The sequence below is a fragment of the Penicillium citrinum genome (genome assembly GCF_028827155.1).
Source record: "Penicillium citrinum strain IBT 23319 chromosome Unknown utg000010l:1.0-1229701.0:1.0-1230130.0, whole genome shotgun sequence".
Taxonomy (NCBI): domain Eukaryota; kingdom Fungi; phylum Ascomycota; class Eurotiomycetes; order Eurotiales; family Aspergillaceae; genus Penicillium; species Penicillium citrinum.
The window spans coordinates 569,835-587,359 of NW_026622695.1; the positions used below are offsets into that span (position 1 = coordinate 569,835).

At 46.6% G+C, this 17,525-nt stretch overlaps 8 protein-coding genes across 8 annotated transcripts; 4 read left to right on the forward strand and 4 right to left on the reverse strand.

The window, feature by feature from the left end:
• Window positions 1–1,838: 1,838 nt before the first annotated feature.
• Window positions 1,839–2,952, reverse strand: N7469_011267 (uncharacterized protein; the record flags this gene model as incomplete). The annotated part of the gene is made up of 2 exons (XM_056650172.1): window positions 1,839–2,435; window positions 2,488–2,952. The coding sequence occupies 2 exons, from the start codon at window positions 2,950–2,952 to the stop codon at window positions 1,839–1,841; spliced, it is 1,062 nt and encodes a 353-aa protein (XP_056495236.1).
• A 545-nt stretch (window positions 2,953–3,497) lies between these two features.
• On the reverse strand, window positions 3,498–5,403 carry ptcF (type 2C protein phosphatase ptcF; the record flags this gene model as incomplete). Its single annotated transcript, XM_056650173.1, has 3 exons — window positions 3,498–3,609; window positions 3,665–4,675; window positions 4,730–5,403. The coding sequence occupies 3 exons, from the start codon at window positions 5,401–5,403 to the stop codon at window positions 3,498–3,500; spliced, it is 1,797 nt and encodes a 598-aa protein (XP_056495237.1).
• A 271-nt stretch (window positions 5,404–5,674) lies between these two features.
• N7469_011269 (transcriptional repressor TCF25 family protein) lies at window positions 5,675–7,888 on the forward strand (the record flags this gene model as incomplete). The annotated part of the gene is made up of 1 exon (XM_056650174.1): window positions 5,675–7,888. The coding sequence occupies one exon, from the start codon at window positions 5,675–5,677 to the stop codon at window positions 7,886–7,888; it is 2,214 nt and encodes a 737-aa protein (XP_056495238.1).
• A 1,967-nt stretch (window positions 7,889–9,855) lies between these two features.
• Window positions 9,856–11,030, forward strand: N7469_011270 (PQ-loop repeat-containing protein; the record flags this gene model as incomplete). Its single annotated transcript, XM_056650175.1, has 3 exons — window positions 9,856–9,975; window positions 10,102–10,703; window positions 10,772–11,030. 3 exons carry the CDS (start codon window positions 9,856–9,858, stop codon window positions 11,028–11,030), a joined length of 981 nt encoding a protein of 326 aa, XP_056495239.1.
• A 428-nt stretch (window positions 11,031–11,458) lies between these two features.
• N7469_011271 (uncharacterized protein) lies at window positions 11,459–11,716 on the forward strand (the record flags this gene model as incomplete). The annotated part of the gene is made up of 1 exon (XM_056650176.1): window positions 11,459–11,716. One exon carries the CDS (start codon window positions 11,459–11,461, stop codon window positions 11,714–11,716), a length of 258 nt encoding a protein of 85 aa, XP_056495240.1.
• A 373-nt stretch (window positions 11,717–12,089) lies between these two features.
• N7469_011272 (uncharacterized protein) lies at window positions 12,090–12,684 on the reverse strand (the record flags this gene model as incomplete). The annotated part of the gene is made up of 2 exons (XM_056650177.1): window positions 12,090–12,188; window positions 12,277–12,684. The coding sequence occupies 2 exons, from the start codon at window positions 12,682–12,684 to the stop codon at window positions 12,090–12,092; spliced, it is 507 nt and encodes a 168-aa protein (XP_056495241.1).
• A 1,476-nt stretch (window positions 12,685–14,160) lies between these two features.
• On the reverse strand, window positions 14,161–14,853 carry rpp1 (ribosomal protein P1; the record flags this gene model as incomplete). The annotated part of the gene is made up of 4 exons (XM_056650178.1): window positions 14,161–14,207; window positions 14,269–14,401; window positions 14,540–14,617; window positions 14,785–14,853. 4 exons carry the CDS (start codon window positions 14,851–14,853, stop codon window positions 14,161–14,163), a joined length of 327 nt encoding a protein of 108 aa, XP_056495242.1.
• Window positions 14,854–15,221: 368 nt separating this feature from the next.
• On the forward strand, window positions 15,222–16,930 carry N7469_011274 (uncharacterized protein; the record flags this gene model as incomplete). Its single annotated transcript, XM_056650179.1, has 7 exons — window positions 15,222–15,468; window positions 15,532–15,613; window positions 15,670–15,694; window positions 15,756–16,034; window positions 16,099–16,479; window positions 16,532–16,717; window positions 16,775–16,930. Exons 1-7 carry the CDS (start codon window positions 15,249–15,251, stop codon window positions 16,928–16,930), a joined length of 1,329 nt encoding a protein of 442 aa, XP_056495243.1. The 5' UTR covers window positions 15,222–15,248.
• Between the last annotated feature and the right edge of the window lie 595 nt (window positions 16,931–17,525).

Here is a 17,525-nt window from a genome sequence, read left to right on the forward strand (position 1 = left end):
CAGAAGGCCCATGCGTTCAATGAATCGACACACTGGTGCCTCGAGGTCTGAAGTTGGGCATGCATCGCCGACTCTGCGTGCTAATCCAAGTGCGTCAAAGCGATTGGTTTACTCGGACTTGCGGTGGATGTGAATAGTATTATGCAGCCGGCCTTTCGAGACGTCGAGTCTAGGGACATCATGAACTGTGTCGAAGTATCGGTTCCCTGCGAATCAGTTGAGAAAAAATGGAAAGTAGAATCGAGTGAAATGAGAAAGGCGCAATCAATATTCTTATCCGAAGAACTCCAAAACTAACAAGAAGGTTGTGACAATGTCATGTCATTATGGAGAATGATGAAGAAAAAAAAAAAGAAAGAAAAAGAGGGCCCGAACCGCGATTCGAACGCGGGGCCTCTCGCATTCAGTTTTTACCCAAAGCGAGAATCATACCACTAGACCATCCGGGCTCCACATTGGCTATTGTCACGCAATATATTATTCATATCAGCAGGGATTTGGTATATCTTGAGGCTGAGATATTGTGCATCTCGAACTGTATTTCCCCCACCTAGCCACCTTGGTATAATTAAGTACCACATTAAATTTACCATTCTATTCTATTCCGACCACTGTTTTACAGCCACTCGGATTTCATTCCAGACGCGAGTGGCGAGATGAGAGAAAACGAAAAGAATAATCGGAGTGGGCCCATCAAAGCATCCGCCAAAATGAAAATCGAACAGATAAAACCAATTGGAATGCCAGCCACACGAACCGGAACCATAATTCCTAACGCGAGTCCCAGTAATCGGCAAAGGAATCATGTATGTACATGTGTATATATGTATGTCGCATCCGCTGTCCCCGCGTTACCTTTCCAACCCAGTAACTTTCCTCAACCCCAGACCCGTGGTTTTTTGGGAGGGTGGGCCCACCCAACAGCCTAATGCAAACATGGAGAATCATACACTGCTCTGCAGGATAGACTCGGCTTTGGACCTTGGCTGGGGGGGAGGGGGGGTCTAGGCCTTGCCTTCGAGTTCAAGTTTGGAAGCCGAGGATTTACGTACAGTGTAGTGTAGAGTTCTGTATATAGCAGATAGGCTAGTGTATACTCTGTATACGGTATAGGATCAATATATATTCCTAAGAGTCCCAGTACCAACGCTGATAACCCCGAATCATGTTTCACGGTTCCTAGTAGCCATGATCTAGCAAAGATATTTCATCTCAAGATAATAACTGTCTATTGCATGAAGATTATCGGAGTTTGAGGCCTGACCAAAGGGTGTTCACAGGCTGTAAAAGCATTCGAAAAGCTTCATTCAAATACGTAGAGAATCCTTATGCAAAGAAAAGTTTCCTTGTAATCAATCTCCAGCACAGTAGAGAAAAACAGGTGTTTTCCTCTCCTGTGCTGATTAGTTTCAATGGCTTTCTGTCCGTCGGAAGTTCTGTCTTTTGACGATCCTACCAAAATTCGAGTGTTACAGATCGCTATTATAGTTCAAGACATATAAACGTACGTTCAGCGTGAGTTTATGTCTGGCTCTTTGCTCATCTAGTCTGTTCCTCAAGTTTATCCCTTATTTGACCTTTCATGCGCTCAAGACCCAACCCCCGGAGTTCGGCGAAAAATTTCGAAGCAGCTTCGAAGGTTCCGTCGTGATGCATTTATTGGCTTTGAGTGCCGATGACCTTGCATAAATTCCAAAATCGGGCACCATAATCTAAATTCGACTAAGACAGCAGTTTTATCCTGGACAAGGAATCAATTCATTCATTTCAATACTAATATCATCAAAGATAATATCAAGATTTAATCCAAATCTCATTATTATACCAAAGGAGAAGATTCATTCATCCCAATCAACACTAGGCCAGTAAGCCCTACCTTCAGGAAATTCAAATCCCTCACACCGAGGATTAGGAGTTTTATCCGCCCAAGACTGAAATTCTTTCCAATACACAAATTCCGCACCACGGAATAGCTCCATAAACCGCTCATTAGCCTGTTCCAGAGCCATACAGATCTCAGTCCCTTCCTCAAAACTATTTCGATCATATCCAAAACCCCCTCTCCAAGACACATAAGGATAGCCATTATCACCTTCCAGCACATACTCAGCACCTTGATCAGAGGCAACTATACATTCGGCCCACGTATCGGTAATCTCTTCCTCGTCATTCGCAATTTCGAGCGACCACCGGTCCACTGCCATGAAATAGAAGGGTGGCTCTTTGAAATCACATTGCGGAGACTCAAACCAGGCTGTTAGACCTTTCATATCTGGGGATTCGAGCTTGTCAGCTACATAGAACCACTCAGTATACTCAGAGTAGTCCACCATATTCTCTTCGGCGTAGCTCTTCATTCTTTCGATCTCCTCCGGGGTCATAGGTGCTATTATGAAAATCGGGTATGTTTCTTTCTCTCGTTGTTGGCCTTCCTTCTGTATGAAAGTTAGATACCGTCCAAAAACCTGAAATTATTCTAATAAGAACCATAATTGCCGGAACATCATATCCCACCGGTTGAAACTCCTCACCCTCCAAAACAATTTTTCCTTCCGCAGCCGCACTGAGCAATAAATTTGCTCGTTTGATAGGCACGCGTAAAGTGCAATGATCCTTTTTCTCCTCGTTACACCACAATAAAAGAGCAGTATCGTCTCGTTTAGATTGTTCATCGATGAAAATAAGCGGGCTCTCATTACCCTGAACAAACATAGGGGCGATGATAGATGAATCAGGTGTGAAATCATGCACCCAAGGTACCTCCAAAAGACGGCGCGGTTCCGCATCAGGTCGATCAGGCCAATCTTTATCAATATCAACCAACTTCTTCATAAATTGAGCGATCTCTGTTTCACCTAGAGGAACCAAGAAGATAACCCGCCATGTTGGCGGATGTTCGACCCTGGAAACCCAGTATAGACTTGGAAGCTGCCAGTATGGTATTGGAGGCATTTGATGTGTCAATCAGTTATTCGGATCAGTATTGTTGACTTTTAGAATTGCGAGTTTCATTCAATTTATATCTGCTGGACGAACCTTTCCTTTTTCAAATGATCCACCATCAAAAGATGCGAGCCAATTCTACGCGAGAACGCAACGTTGTGGGGCATCGGCAAATCGGACAAGGCTTGATTATCGGCGATGTTGCCTATTGATGCCTGGCACTAGCCAAGATTGACTGTACATACCTATGTTCACGTAGTAATGTAACTAGGGCGAGTTGATTTTACATATCAGTCAAAGCACTACAACCTTAAATGCTGCATGTGTCGACCAAAAATCAAGTTGTAAACAAAGACAGCTCATAAAATTATAATAGATGGGCACTGGCCTGTACAGATGCTAATACCAAGGTAGAAACTACACAAGCCTCTCCAACATCATCGACTGATCTAGTAGCATAACCTCGCGAATTACCAATCGTGAATAGAAAAACGCGCGGGCTTAGCAGATCAAACCAATAACAAAGATATAAAGACCAATTATATATAAAGTATCTAAAGCTTTGACTTCGGAGTCTCCTCCGCAGCACTAGCCTCCTTGTTAACTTCAACAGTGCGAGAGTCGGGGCCTTGCCCAAAGAAAATGACCTCAACGGTCACATCGTCTCTAAATTTTTGATTAGCTGTGATTTTCTCGAAGGGAAGTATTCCTATGAACATACCGGTAGCGACGAGAATAGGGGCTAGGTAAAGTGAGGAGTGCAGACACCATATCCCTGTCTTTACCTCCCATAGCGTTGCGGACAAGATGAGTGGCTGCGTTCTTATCCTCAACAACAAAGCGGCTCTCCGCGCCCGAGATATCATACTGTTGTTGACGAATCGGACGGCGCTGGCCCTCGGCAGATCCATCATTTGTCGCCTCAACCGGGAGCTTCTTCTGCTCGAATCCGAACCAGCTCTGTAGCCAAGCCTTGCTGCCACTGCTTCCTGACTGCTGTTGCTCGAGCCACGAGCCAACAAGGCCAACAACTTCCTCGTTGCTCAGCATCTCCCAGAGACCGTCCGTAGCCATAACAATGAAGTCGCCTTGGGATGGGTCAATCTTAGTGGTGGTGATGACAGGCTCAGCGGTAACATATGGTGGGGTCTTCAAATGGGGAGAGGGGGTTCGTCCGAAGAATTGCTGCTTGATCTTATCTTGGATGTCCTTGGTCCACTTGTAGGTGGCATCTCCGAATGACCGGCTAGGCTCAAGTTGACCCAGAATACGGCCATTGCGAGTGACGTAAGGCTCACCTGGGTGCTCCTCACGCAGACGCTTCATTTCAGAAGGGGTGCCGCCGGTCTGGTCTTCAGAAAGAGCCGTGGCGGTCCACTTCCCACTTGGACCACGACGTCCGAGAATCGCGCGCGAATCACCAGCAACTGCGACCTTCAGATCCTGTGACTGGGAGTCGTAGAAGCTCAGAAGAGCGCATGATCCCGAAAGAGCTGGAGCAAGTAGTTCTGCAGCGACACGCCGGGATTGAGCTTTTAGGACTTTGTCGACGCTCTCGTTGACAATATCATGATCAAGACGGACAAAGCCTTGCTTAATGGCGGCATCAACTGCCTCGGATGAGGGGACTAACACTGATGGATCGGCGGCGGCGGCCTTATAGGTAGCGTTGAGTTCGCGTGCGACGTATGAAATGAGAACATTCCTTAACTTTGCAGATGTGGTCCAGCCCCTGTTTTCTGGTCAGCGCTCAATCCCGCCATACAATCATCCCCAATAAACTAACGAATGACCGTCGAAAACGGCCCAGAAGTTCCAATCAGTACTGGGATCTCCGTTTGTATTTCCGGCCACACTTGACGGCACCTCGACAATCAATTCGGCATGGTCGTCCTCGATAGGAGAGTTGCTGGGAACTTGGACAATGTCATATCGAACGACTCCCTTGCCTCTATTCACCAAATATGATTCTTCGTTCTTTCGCAATTTTTCTGTAGCCTGTTCCGGGGTCAACATGTTTAAGACACGTCGATCCGAGTCGTCGGTCGTCTTCGCTAGAGGCTGATCTCCCGAAAGCGTAGCCGCGTAAAACTGGTCGTTGCTCACCAATAAAGCTCGTCGCGTAGCCTCTGATGGGTCTTCAGCGTGGGCGGAATTAATTGCACTTGAAGCGAATCCGCGAATATGGGTTGCGAGTGATTGGACTTTAGCGTCACCGTTGTAGGCGTACCACGCTCCGGAGGCGACAGCGGTCGAGATAACAGCGACGGAAAAGTTGCGTAAATGCATCGAGGACTGAAGCGCCGCAGGAAGGAAAGAAGGGCGTCGACCGTTCGAATAAGACTTGAGGCCGCGCACTGAGTTGTTGCTGATGGATAGCGCACTTGGCCGTTTACCGGCGCCTTTCCATACTGGGGCACGCCGAACCGTACGGGACGCGTGAGCAGCCACCCAACTCATTTGTTCGGAGTCTCGCGAGGGTCGTGGAATATTCCAGCGGTGCTGGAATCTGAATGAGATACCTTTTACAAGGTAAGTCCCAAAATCGAGGAATGAACGGGAATGGAAACACAGTCGTTGCTCGTTGATAATAAAGGGTCACGTGGGGAGAGTCTAACCCGATTGGAATCGGAGAGTGTCGTCATTCCCCGCGGCTTCTTTTTTTGTTGTTTCGTGCAATTCGCAGACCTTATTGTCTCTTCTTTCGCAGTGCTTGGACAAATCTTTAAAGATGTCGTCCCGTGCGATTCGCAAGCTTCAGAAGCTACGCGAACAAGAACAGCTTCAAGAATCCGAGCAACAAGATGAATCAAGTGACGATGAGCCCCGGCGCCCCGCGAAACCAAAATTCAACGCCTTTGACCTATTGAACGCTGGAGGCGATGACGACGACAACGACAGTGAAAACGACGGCAACGAGCATGAGGAAGACGAAGAAGAAGCGAAGCCGGAACGACAACCTCAGGCTGATCCCGAGCCCGCACCCACTAAGCCAAAGAGTGCCAGCAAGAAAAAGAAGAAGAAGGCCAAGAAGGCCAAATCACTACCCGAGTCGAAGCCCGAAAAGAAGAAGGACCCGGGGTTGGACGAAATTGACCGCGCGCTCAAGGATCTTTCTACTGGTGGGCATCCATCAAACGCTGTCTCCTCAGACTCTACCAAAGAAGGACGGACCGAGCTGTTTCCAAAGACGACAGATGAACTACTCGGCGTTGAGCCAAAGTTCCTCAATGCTACAAACGAAATGCGGCGACTTTTTGGTAATGTGGTACTAGAGAACTTTGATCAACCAGCCGAAACTGGTCGTCGCCGGGATCGCAACCGGGAAACGATCGATCTGGGCCAAGCATTATCAGGAAGGTACTCTCCGGCCAGTCGAGGACAAAGTTTGGGCGGTGTTACACTACGAAGGAATGTTCTCATGCAAGGGAAAGATGAGTGGCCACGAGCTCCTAGTGGAGGCTTGGGCATGATTAATGCCGACAAGCTTCCTTCAGGAGATTACCTTTATCGTATCGTACACAATTCTGGATACGAAGATGTACAAAGGCAATTTGAACTCTGTGTTGAATCCATGGATCCTCAAAGATTGATCCATCACCTCCAATACAATCCCTATCATATTTCAACACTTCTCCAGGTCTCCGAGATCGCCAAGCACCAAGGCGATCATGCAGTCTCGGCCGATCTTCTTGAGAGAGCGCTGTTCAACATTGGACGGTCGGCTCATTCCTCGTTTGGAACCAGGCTCAAAGAAGGCCAAGCAAGACTCGACTTCTGGGAGTCCGAGAACCGAGAACTGTGGCTAGTTGGATGGAGATATATCGCCAACCTTGGCATGAAGGGTACTTGGAGGACAGCATACGAATGGTCAAAGCTACTATTAAGCTTGAATGACTCCGATCCGTACTGCATGAAGCTGCTAATTGATCATCTCGCTCTTAGAGGAAGAGAGTATGCGCAATTTGTAGAGTTATGCACTCAGACTCGATTCAGCCGTGACTGGGCCGACCTTCCTAATATCCAGTGCTCATTGGTCATGGCATATCTGCGTTTGAACAAGCCTCAAGAATGCCGCCAACAACTGTCCCATGCCATGTCTCGCTACCCATGGGTTTTCAGCAGGCTGGCACAGGAGTTGGACATTCAGCATATACCCAAGCAGATCTGGGGTAGAATGCCACCGACTGCATCTCACGAGCTCCTCACGGAACTCTATATTACACGAGCCAAGGATCTTTGGAATACCCCGGAGGCCGTATCACTTATCATTGAGGTAGCTGACGACCTTTCTGGAGAACCAGAATCTATTGAGCCACCAGAAATCACACTTGATATTGCCCGCCATGTGGTATTATCAGATATCCCCAGTGTCACAACTCACCTACCCAACCGCTTCGTGTCTGGTCGATTGTCTTCTTCGGATCCTCTCCCTCCTTACGAATCAGAGGCCTATCGTCAACAGGCCGACCCGACTCCCTCGTACATTGCACGCATGCCAGAAGGCAACCGACCCCAATGGCTACGTGATTTATTGAATCAAATGAACGAAGGCGGCATCCACTTCCCGCGCTTCGGAGGGGACGAGGCTGGCGAGGATGGTACCGATGAAGAAGATGCAGATGTGGACCCTCCTTCTCGAATGCGTCCACTGCAAGGAGATCAACAGGTACTCGAGCAGTGGGTGCTACAAGATGGATTAGAATCATTGCAGATGTTCCTGCATCAATATGGTGTGGATCGAGGGAACTGGGGCGAGGTAGTGGACTATGCTCCCCTCACGGATTATCTCGAGGCTCTTCAAGAGATTCAGCCGGAGTCCTCTCGTCAAAGACTACTGCATGGACCGATCCAAGAAATAATTGGTGAATTTGCTGTCACCATGCTCGAGGATGAACTTTCGATCATGGAAGATGAAGGCCATTCGGAGGATAGTGATATTTAGTGGTATCTTAGGACCTCAAAACAAAAATCCAATCAAATGCATGAATCAAGGAAAGGGACTATGGTTATCATCTTGTCCTATATATTCACCATTTTACTTCTTATCCCTACCTTCAAGTAATACTGACTGACCCTAGTCTTGTTTTCCGATGTGACATACTACTAATAGTTCACGGCTACTCACAACACAAACCGTTGAACCAGCCAGCACCATATCCCGATCAAATTGGGAAGGACTCGTATTGGAACATAAGTTACACCTGTAACATCTCCCACGCTAAGTAGAATGAAGCAGAGCATACATACTTCTCGTATAATAAATCTCAATCCTTGCACAGACCTACTCACATAGTCACGCTCTCGAGTTATGTCTCAAAACCGAAATACAATAACACAGAAAAAAGGCGGACCTATTACCACCTGTCATAGTGTATCCGAAGTATCCGAAGTGTTACTCCAATGATCCTCCATGTCACAGTCTCCTGGGTATTTATATAAGGCCTCTCTTACCGTATCTCGACATAGATTCCGAGTTGGCGAGTCTTGGCTAGTATAGGGCAAAGCCGATTGGTAGTATAAATCTGCCTTGAGTCCGCGAGTACTAGTATAGTGGTTTCCAAATAAAAAGTCAATTAATAGCAATCACAATGAATCCGAAGAGTTTGGCATTGCTTTTCCTGATATGTACAGCCAGCGCTGCGTTTTTGAAGAGGGACAAAGAAGACAACAGCATCCAAGGATTGTACAGCATCAGTGACGACGATTCGAAAACTATCAACGATTTCAAGCCTAAAGAAACTGATATTGCTCATATTACTGGAGCACTCGAGGGCCTTACGACTACCCGTACTACTAAAAGATCGAACGAAGCCAGCTACGCAAATTCGAACAATAACGCTCTTTTGGGGGTCAGTCAACTCCATGACGGTGCAGTTCTAAGCATGTTTCAAATATCATGTGAAGTGCTTCTCTTGATTTGGGAATTGAGTAGTACTGTATTATAACATGGTTCATTACAGAATTGCTTTCGCCCTAGTCAATTATGTTATGCTGTCAATACGGACCGTCATTCGCGGGTTGCTCCATGCGATTACTTTCGCCCTGTAAATCTATGAATAGGTCCTATCCTTAGGTATATCTCCAGGCTGATAATTTCCAGTGTATACGGAATAACTATCCATGTACGATTGTTGATGGCTCCAGCTCCGCGACATGCGATTAGTACTGGCTCTGGCCGAGTATAGCGGAAGGTTGACTCGCGTACACTAATGTATGAGTTTTACAATGGGAGTTGAGCAAGTCAACCAAGATGTTAATGAGATTATTGCTAGGCCATTTGACTCTATCTTTTCTTTGTATATCAATTTGTCCTTGCTATTTGAATCGAGAACTTCCCAAGTCAGGTTCAGTGCACTACTGATATTTGATAGATGTAAATATTTAGCAATCCTAGGGCAGAGAGAATTGGAAATAGAGCAGAGATAAGCAGAATATAGCTGACAATCCAATGATTGAATGCTACAATATGCTTATCATCTTATCATGCGAAATGACCAATGATACACATTATCACCTGCATAATATGTACTTACACGATGTACTTTTTTATAGTTCGACGCACGCGGGACGCCGCAGATGGCCCGTGCACACGCATTGACAGCTGACTCATCCGTATGGCGTTTCAGATTTTTTGGGTTCAATCTTGAAAACTTCTTCCCTTTCTGATGATCATTGTGGAATTTCTCAGAAAATATATTGTATGTGGATTGAATATCTCTCTGCATTGACTCGACTCTATTCGTCAGTGATCATCCCGTGTTCTGCGTCACTGTTGCTCCGCCGAAGTTACCCCGGCCCACTGAGAAGCCCCCCCCAAATCGAATTGTGTCATAGAAAGATCGCAATTTTCTTCTCAGCTCCGCAAAAGTCTCAACCACCACACGACCATTTCTGTGCCTCTCGCACATCATGGCTTTGTCGCAAGTACTCGGCCAGATGGCTGCGCAAGACACGATTCCTCTTACGGCCCGAGAGGCTGCCTCGGGATTACTGGGTTCTGTTTCAATGACTTGCTGGATCTTCTTATTGGTATGACGCTTATCACCGTCCGCACACCTCTGAACAACCGCCCCCCGCCAAAAAATACACGCATACGAAAGCGCGGTCAGATCAAATATCTCTTTGGATTTTATCGCTAATCATATATGCACATAGGTTCCCCAACTAATTGAGAACTATCGTAACGGCAACGCAGAAGCTATCTCCCTCCTCTTCGTCTTCGTCTGGTTTGTCGGCGACGTGACAAACCTACTCGGCGGGCTTTTAGCAGGTCTAGTCCCCGTCATCGTAGCTATTGCAGTATACTTTTGTATAGCCGATGGCGTTTTGATCGCCCAATGCCTCTACTACAAGGCGCGTAACGCGCGTCTACAGTCTAATTATCGTCGACGCTCATCAACCGAAACTCCCGATCCAACCACACCACTCCTCGGTCGTCGATTCAGTGATAGTATTCCCGCTTCGCAATCGCGTCGTCGATCTTCGGGCTCGCTGCGCGGGTACCAGGCTGCTAGTCAACGCGAGACTCAGACGGAGGATCCGCTTGTGAAGATTGTGGAGGAGAATGAGTATGGGCGTAAAGCGTGGGTGAAAAATTTCCTTAGTGTTGTTGGCATTTTTATTGTTGGTATGGCGGGGTGGATGATGGCTTGGCAGACGGGGATGTGGGCGCCAGCACCGCAAGAGAGTCATAGCGACAATGGTGAAGCTGCTAGTGGACAAGTCCTGGGTTACTTCAGCGCTATTTGCTACTTGGGGTAAGTCTTTCCCCCCCCCCCTTCCTTCTGGCCTGGGGTCGATTGGGTGGATGCTAATCTTCTAATAGTGCGCGGCTGCCTCAAATCTATAAGAACTACAGTGACAAGTCCTGCGAAGGCTTATCTCTGCTGTTCTTCATTCTTTCACTTCTGGGTAACCTGACCTACGGTGCTGGTATCCTCTGCCATTCTACTGAGTGGGAATATGTTGTCACCAACCTTCCATGGCTCATTGGATCTCTGGGCACAATGGCGGAGGATGTGATCATTTTCATCCAATTCCGCATCTATGCTGTCCAGGAGGACCGTCCTTCCGCGGTGGCATGAGATCATGCTTGAGTGTTGGCTTTTTTCTCCGCAGCTTTGGCTTTGGCTTTGTATATATGTAGGTCAGTTGCTTGGGACTTTCTTTTGTTCGATGGCTTTGTTTGCATGTGTTGGGGCTGGACTTGAAATGATTAATGGCGAACATGGTGTTTAATATTTCAGATGTTGATTTATATCCACAATAAAAGAATTTCGATATTATGTCCACGACTTACAATAAGTCTTTAGAGCTGAATGGCAAAGTGCATGCCATTTAGTCATCAATGGGGGCCATTTGACGCTATAGTCACTTGGCCAAATCTCGTCTGATGCCTCAGAAGAACCAAGAAAATCCTGATTACAGCCTCTTCTCATCCCTTCTATTGAATCTCTTACGTGGCTCGGCACTAGCTTTCGCAGTCTTACACGCCTACCAGTCTACTACCACGATGACAACGATGCGGAAGGTTGTCATCACAGAATTCGGCGATGTCGACGTGCTGAAAATAGTTGAGACTACATGTCCTCCCCCTGCTCCAGGCTTCGTCCAGATTGCAACCGAATATTCCGGCTCTACTGGCGGCGACATTAGCATGCGCAAGAGCATCTATCCCGATCAAGACCCTGCGCCACTCACCCCCGGGTATTCTCTCGTTGGAAAACCTCAGGCGTTGGGCGAAGGATGCACCACAATCAAAAAAAGGTGACATGGTAGCGGTGTTAGCGGTTCTCGTGAAGACACACTACCGGAGCCCTCATTTTGCGGCTGAGGATAGTTCAGGGAGAAGGTTAGGGCATCAATACCGTCTGGCACCATGAGGTGCAAAAGGTCTAATCTCAGTGGACTATCTAGTCCCGTAGAGACTACTGAAAGTCACTTAGCATTTGCAAGCAATCATGCAAAAATTTAATTGCATTTGAAACAATAATATCAATATGGCGATAAAAATATTGTGAAAGTAATAGGTGATTCTCTCGACAAATCGGAAGATCCGATTCGTGCAAGAGAATAAGGGAAGAAGCAGCAACTGCCCAGGCGGGTTTGGTCAAGATACATGCACGCAGTGGATCTCCCACCACTTACTGCGCAATTGACCGAAGAAAAGCAGCTACATCCGGCGTGAAGATGTTGTCCTCGACAAGTTGATCGGCAGACTCAACAATCCACGTCTGGCAGTCCTTCATCGTGACTCGTTTGCCCGGTGCGACCCGAAATAATTCAATGTATCAGACAAATTTCCATATCTTCAACCCAAGACTGACTTACCGCGTTACTAGCTGAATTCAAAGATTTATCAGGAACTTTGACTTTATGCGCACTCCTTTCGAAATCACAAACAGGCACATTGTCGAATTTCTGCACGCCATCATTAAGCATCGCCTTCTTATCAAAGTATTTTGCATCAACCCATTGCAGCGGGATACTTGTCGTTGGTTGATTGCAGGTCTTCTTCAAGTCATAGCTGCGCTTGATTTCGAATTCAAATCCATTCCTCACATCACCCGTCGCGTGTAACTCAACTCCAATGTCGGGATTGGTGTGACAGCGTACCCAATACCTCCAGTGATCTTTGAAAGGCGAGCCGTTAAAGATCAACAACTCAACCATGAATGCACCGACGGGTCCATTTGGAACTACCAGGGGCGAATTAGAGACCAGAGAATTTTGAGCCATTGCGGCTAATAGAGACGGTAGAACGAGAGTGTGATTCGAGAATATGATGATGCAACTCGGAACTTGGAGTATAGAACGTGTAGGATATGACCCGGATTCCAGTTTGCGAAAAGATGATGATTTGTTGTAGAGACAGGAAAGAATCAGTTCAGTGGAAAGAGTCATTTAATTACATATGTCTACGTCAACAATGTCCTTTCTCTCAATTCACTGGCATTCGGCGGCTACAGGCAGCAGTAGAAAGCGCTGCTCTATTGTGAGGCAGTGAGGCTCCTAACTGAGTGACATAAACATTTGTATATAAAATGACTCTTGGCTATCTTTGGAACCCATTTCTCGTTGAGCTTGGCAATCGGACCTGACATTGTTAGAGCGCAAGATAATTTATGTGTACAAGATGATATGAATCTCATAAAACAACTGGGTTTGGCCCATTTTGGCTGTGAAAACGCAGAGTCACTCGTGTACTTTGTAGTCATTCAGTTTCTAAGTCATCAACCACCCACTGCTGTACCTACAGAATCTGAGGTAAGATTCTAAGAATCACCACTATCATTGCAACATCTCATGTCGATCACAGGTGCTTCAAAACCAAACACTGAAGTACGCGGCCCATGGACCCCGGCGAATGTAAATATCTTCCCTGAGTCTAGCTTCTTCAGGGAGAGACGAGCTATCTGTGAAGAACCTAGAAGTATCGTCAAAGCATGGAGAGCTTTAGAACAGCAAAATGAAGACGGTTATATCGGTATGTGCATCTCTATCCCTCCGGGCCGGATACAATATACCTTATAGATATAATCTGAAGCAGCTATGATCTGAACCCAATTCAATAGGTATCAAGACTAGGTAGTCTTGACAAACAACCACTAAATGAATACCTTCTCGAGTCCAATCCAAAATTTACTGGACCATTTCAAGGTGTAGATCGACTACGCATACGTTCCTCCAAATCTTGAAGATTTCTACGAAGTATGACCTCAAGGCGCACCTCGGAGTAGACCGTGAAGATGTGCTTGCTCATAACCGCAAGACCTCACACCATCGTGAAACAAGATCCGAGATACCCTCGACTCTCACCATCTAACGAGACCCAGACCAGGATACATCACTACAAACTACACATTCCACATTGAAGAGCAAGTTTCAGATAGAACAAATGTGTGCCAAACGTCTTCAATTACCCTAAATCCTGGAGGCAACAAATAGTTTCGGAATCACATCGGTATCCGATCTAGTCTGCCTCTTGCCAGAGGCACACCAAGCACCCAGTCTCCATGGAATATCCTTGTCCGTTTGAGTCTTTTGCTATTTTCTTTTTTTGAGTACCCGTGATCTAGGTCTTCGTAGAAGGGGTCGTGAAGTATCGAGTACAAGAGAGAATCGTCGAGGGAGCCAATATGCGGCAGCGGGAGAAAAGGTTGGTAAAAGATCAAAAAGGAAAGGTCTTCATATTCTTCTGGTTGGCGAAAACGCTTAGTCGAACAGACCGAAGCCCATGTCCTCATCGGACTCCTCCTTCTCTGTAATGGGGGTTAGCAACTTGTTTCTTGACACAAATGAATTGATGCTCCAAAAACTTACCCTCCTCCTTCTTCTCCTCAGCAGCCTCGGCGGGGGCAGCAGCGCCACCGGCGGCGGCACCACCGGCGGGAGCGGCAGGGCCAGCGGAGCCGACGTTGGTCAGGAGCTCCTTGATGTCCTTGCCCTCAAGAGCCTGTAAAATTGAAAATTTGTAAGCCACCGATTCCGAAAAAAAAAAAAATTGAAAAAATTGTCCAATGTCGAAAAGAGTCGGAAATCGTGAATGGTGAATTTGTCGGGGCAGACGAAGTAGCAGGTATCAAATATTTACCTTGGCGAAGATAGAGGTCCAGATGGGCTCGATCTCAGGAACCTTGGCGGCACCGATGAGGGTCTGGAGCTTGTCGGCCTAAATGAAAAGATTCGAATTAGTTGGCTGTTGATTTCCTCTTTGCATTCGCCAGACTGAAGCAAATTTGCGCGGTTGTGTTCCTCTCTCGCGATCCGGTTCCAGGAAAAATCACAATTGCGTTTATTTCAAGCCTCGGCGACGTCGGAAAAAAGGTGTGCACATACGGTGACCTCAATGCCCTCATCGGCCAAGATGAGAGCAGCGTAGGAGCATGCCAGTTCGGCGTTAGACATGTCGACGATGTTAACGGATTGGGGGTTGAAGATATGGAGATGGTTGATTCCGAAGAGAACAAATGCAGTCTATGGTGTGGATAGGCCTAGGGCTAGGAACCTCGCTTAGGGCTTTGCCTAAAGAAGTTTAGTTCTGACTGAATCCCGTGATTATACACTAATCCCAATGCGGCTCTGCGGGGGCATGATTAGTCATCCCCTATCGCGGGTTCGATAACTACCATAGCTATCAATGATCGATCACGCTGGGAAGCATCTGACATCACAACCAATACGTGTGGAGTTCAACAGTAGTGTGTGCCTTCTTTGTCTTCTTCATTTATCATCGCTCTGGACTATCATTCTTCCTGAAGCCCCGTTCCTTATTCCCAGACACCTATCTTGCGCACCTCACCATGGAGTCCCCCGCAGTGCCAGTCCCGCTGGATCCGCGGGAGCAGCCCATTCTGGAGCGACTCCTCCGAACCCGAGATGCTCTTCTGCTCTTAAAACAAGACAAGTCTTCCTACATCAAATCTCGCGATGTACTTCCGTTATACGAGGAAGTGACCCAAGAGGTGGAAAAGCTCAATGCCGCCCGCAAAGAGCAAGACCGTCGCTTGATCCATAACCGATGTGAGTACCAAGGAGTTTATGGCATGATAAGCTGGATAGATCGCTAATTCTGGTCGCTCAAAGTGGACTATGTCCTGGATGACTGCTTTCAGTTGATTTCATTGCTCTTCTTAACAGTGGGTAGGAATAACGAAGCTCCGGCTGTGTAAGTAAATTGTTCCTTCGGCGGAAACGTCCATGTTGGCTGATACTCTACACAAGTTACTCGCTGGCAACCACCATTCAAGTAAGTTGAAACTTAGAACCTACGTACAATAACCTAGCTGGTGTCTGACTTTTTCTATCAGCGTTTGCTTGATCACCTTGAAGAGGCCGGTTTTTACAGCTCTAAAGACTTAAACTCGATTACCAAGACCGTCGACTCTACGCGCGAAACCCTGGAACGTGGACGCAACACATACTCACCAGCACTCCTCGAATTACTCGAAAGCCGTTTGGAGCAATGTCAAATTTCTCTAGAGAAGCTTCAGAGGGGATTATCGGCCTTAGACCCCGGTCTCGCTCAGACACATGAGACTTTGGTCTCTATTCTTCGATCGACATCCGCAGTCAACACACGCTCCAAGGTATGTTCTGAACAAGCTTCATCAAGTATCATGCCGAACCACTAACTGTTATCCTTTGTTATAGTTTTCCTCCACCGAAGTAAACAACCTGCGCGAGCAACTGAAGAAGATCGAGTCTACTCTAAAGGATGGCAAATTTGTGGATGCTGATGGCAACCCCCTTGCCGGACAAGCAGACCTCAAGTCTTTACTGGAACGATGCTGGCGCTGGACCGAGATTGTTCTTGAACGACAAGGCAAAATTGATGAGCGATTCCAGGAGCAGTATGATCGTCTATTGGAAATTCGCAACCAACTCGATAGACTTTCTGTTACACAAGCATGGTCCCTACGCGAGACAGACTTATTCGGATACCAGCGGAAGCTTGATCGGATCGACGAGGCACGAGTTAACGGTAACTTTGTTGATGCCGAGGGTCAACCCGCTGATCTTCATGCGCAGAGGGTATGTATATTTCAAGTATGCTGCTCTGGCTATTACTAATGTTGGTTTCTAGACACTGCTATATTTGATTCGACGCAGCTATGCATACATTTACGCACTTTTGATTTCATCCGAGCCTGTATCCGAGGCCTTGTTGCCAGTCTATAATCAGTTACAGACTCTTCGCCGGTGTCTGATTGAAGTGAAAGAATCCGGGGGTGTGGCAAATTCCAGAGAATTGTATCCTTACAGCATGAAGGTAAGTTCATATCCTCGTTATACTACCAAATTTTAGTCCAGCGGCTAACATGCATAGCTCAATTCGATTGATAACATGCGAGTCGACGGGAAGTTCTATGTTGGCCCTGATATTCCCGAAGGCCAGGGCAGTGTGAATGCTCTTCTTGCCGAATGCTACGATTTAGTCTGGGAATTAAGAGCAGCTGTGACGGATGAGGATGCACAAGCTTAAATACACGATTTTTGAGTGGTAGAAACGATTCTCGATTTATTATTGATATGTTTTACTTTATTCTGATTATTGGTGGGATTTACTAACCCATGACTTCTTTTTATCTGGATGCTCTATGAGTGTATGATTTGGGCTCTATTTAATGATGATATTTTGAACTTTGGCTTGTGTCGTGGAGTTTACATATGAACAAGGCCCTTTCTGAGGGTACTTAAATCTGAATATCAATCTCACAGGTTTACCAGCTACGACCAGTAGTATTCTATTATATTAGTAGTTCCTTGCAAGAACTTGAACGTACTTGTAGGACATAGTCAAGGTAGTCAACTACCTCATAGCTGCTTGCGACATCATCTTGAATTATTCTTCAACAAAAATGATGTCAAAAAAATGGTTACCAAGGACTGAACTAGTCATTAGTGGGCATTTGTAAAGGCTGAATCTCACTTACTAATTAGATTGTCGATAGTATCGGAGTCCGACGGGTCACACTTTGTAGAGACGAAGCAGCGTAGATAAAGGCTTGTTGTTGTATTTCGACCAATCATTGAGCTTCTTAGTCACATACCTTCCAGATTCGTCTTAGTCGGCTGCA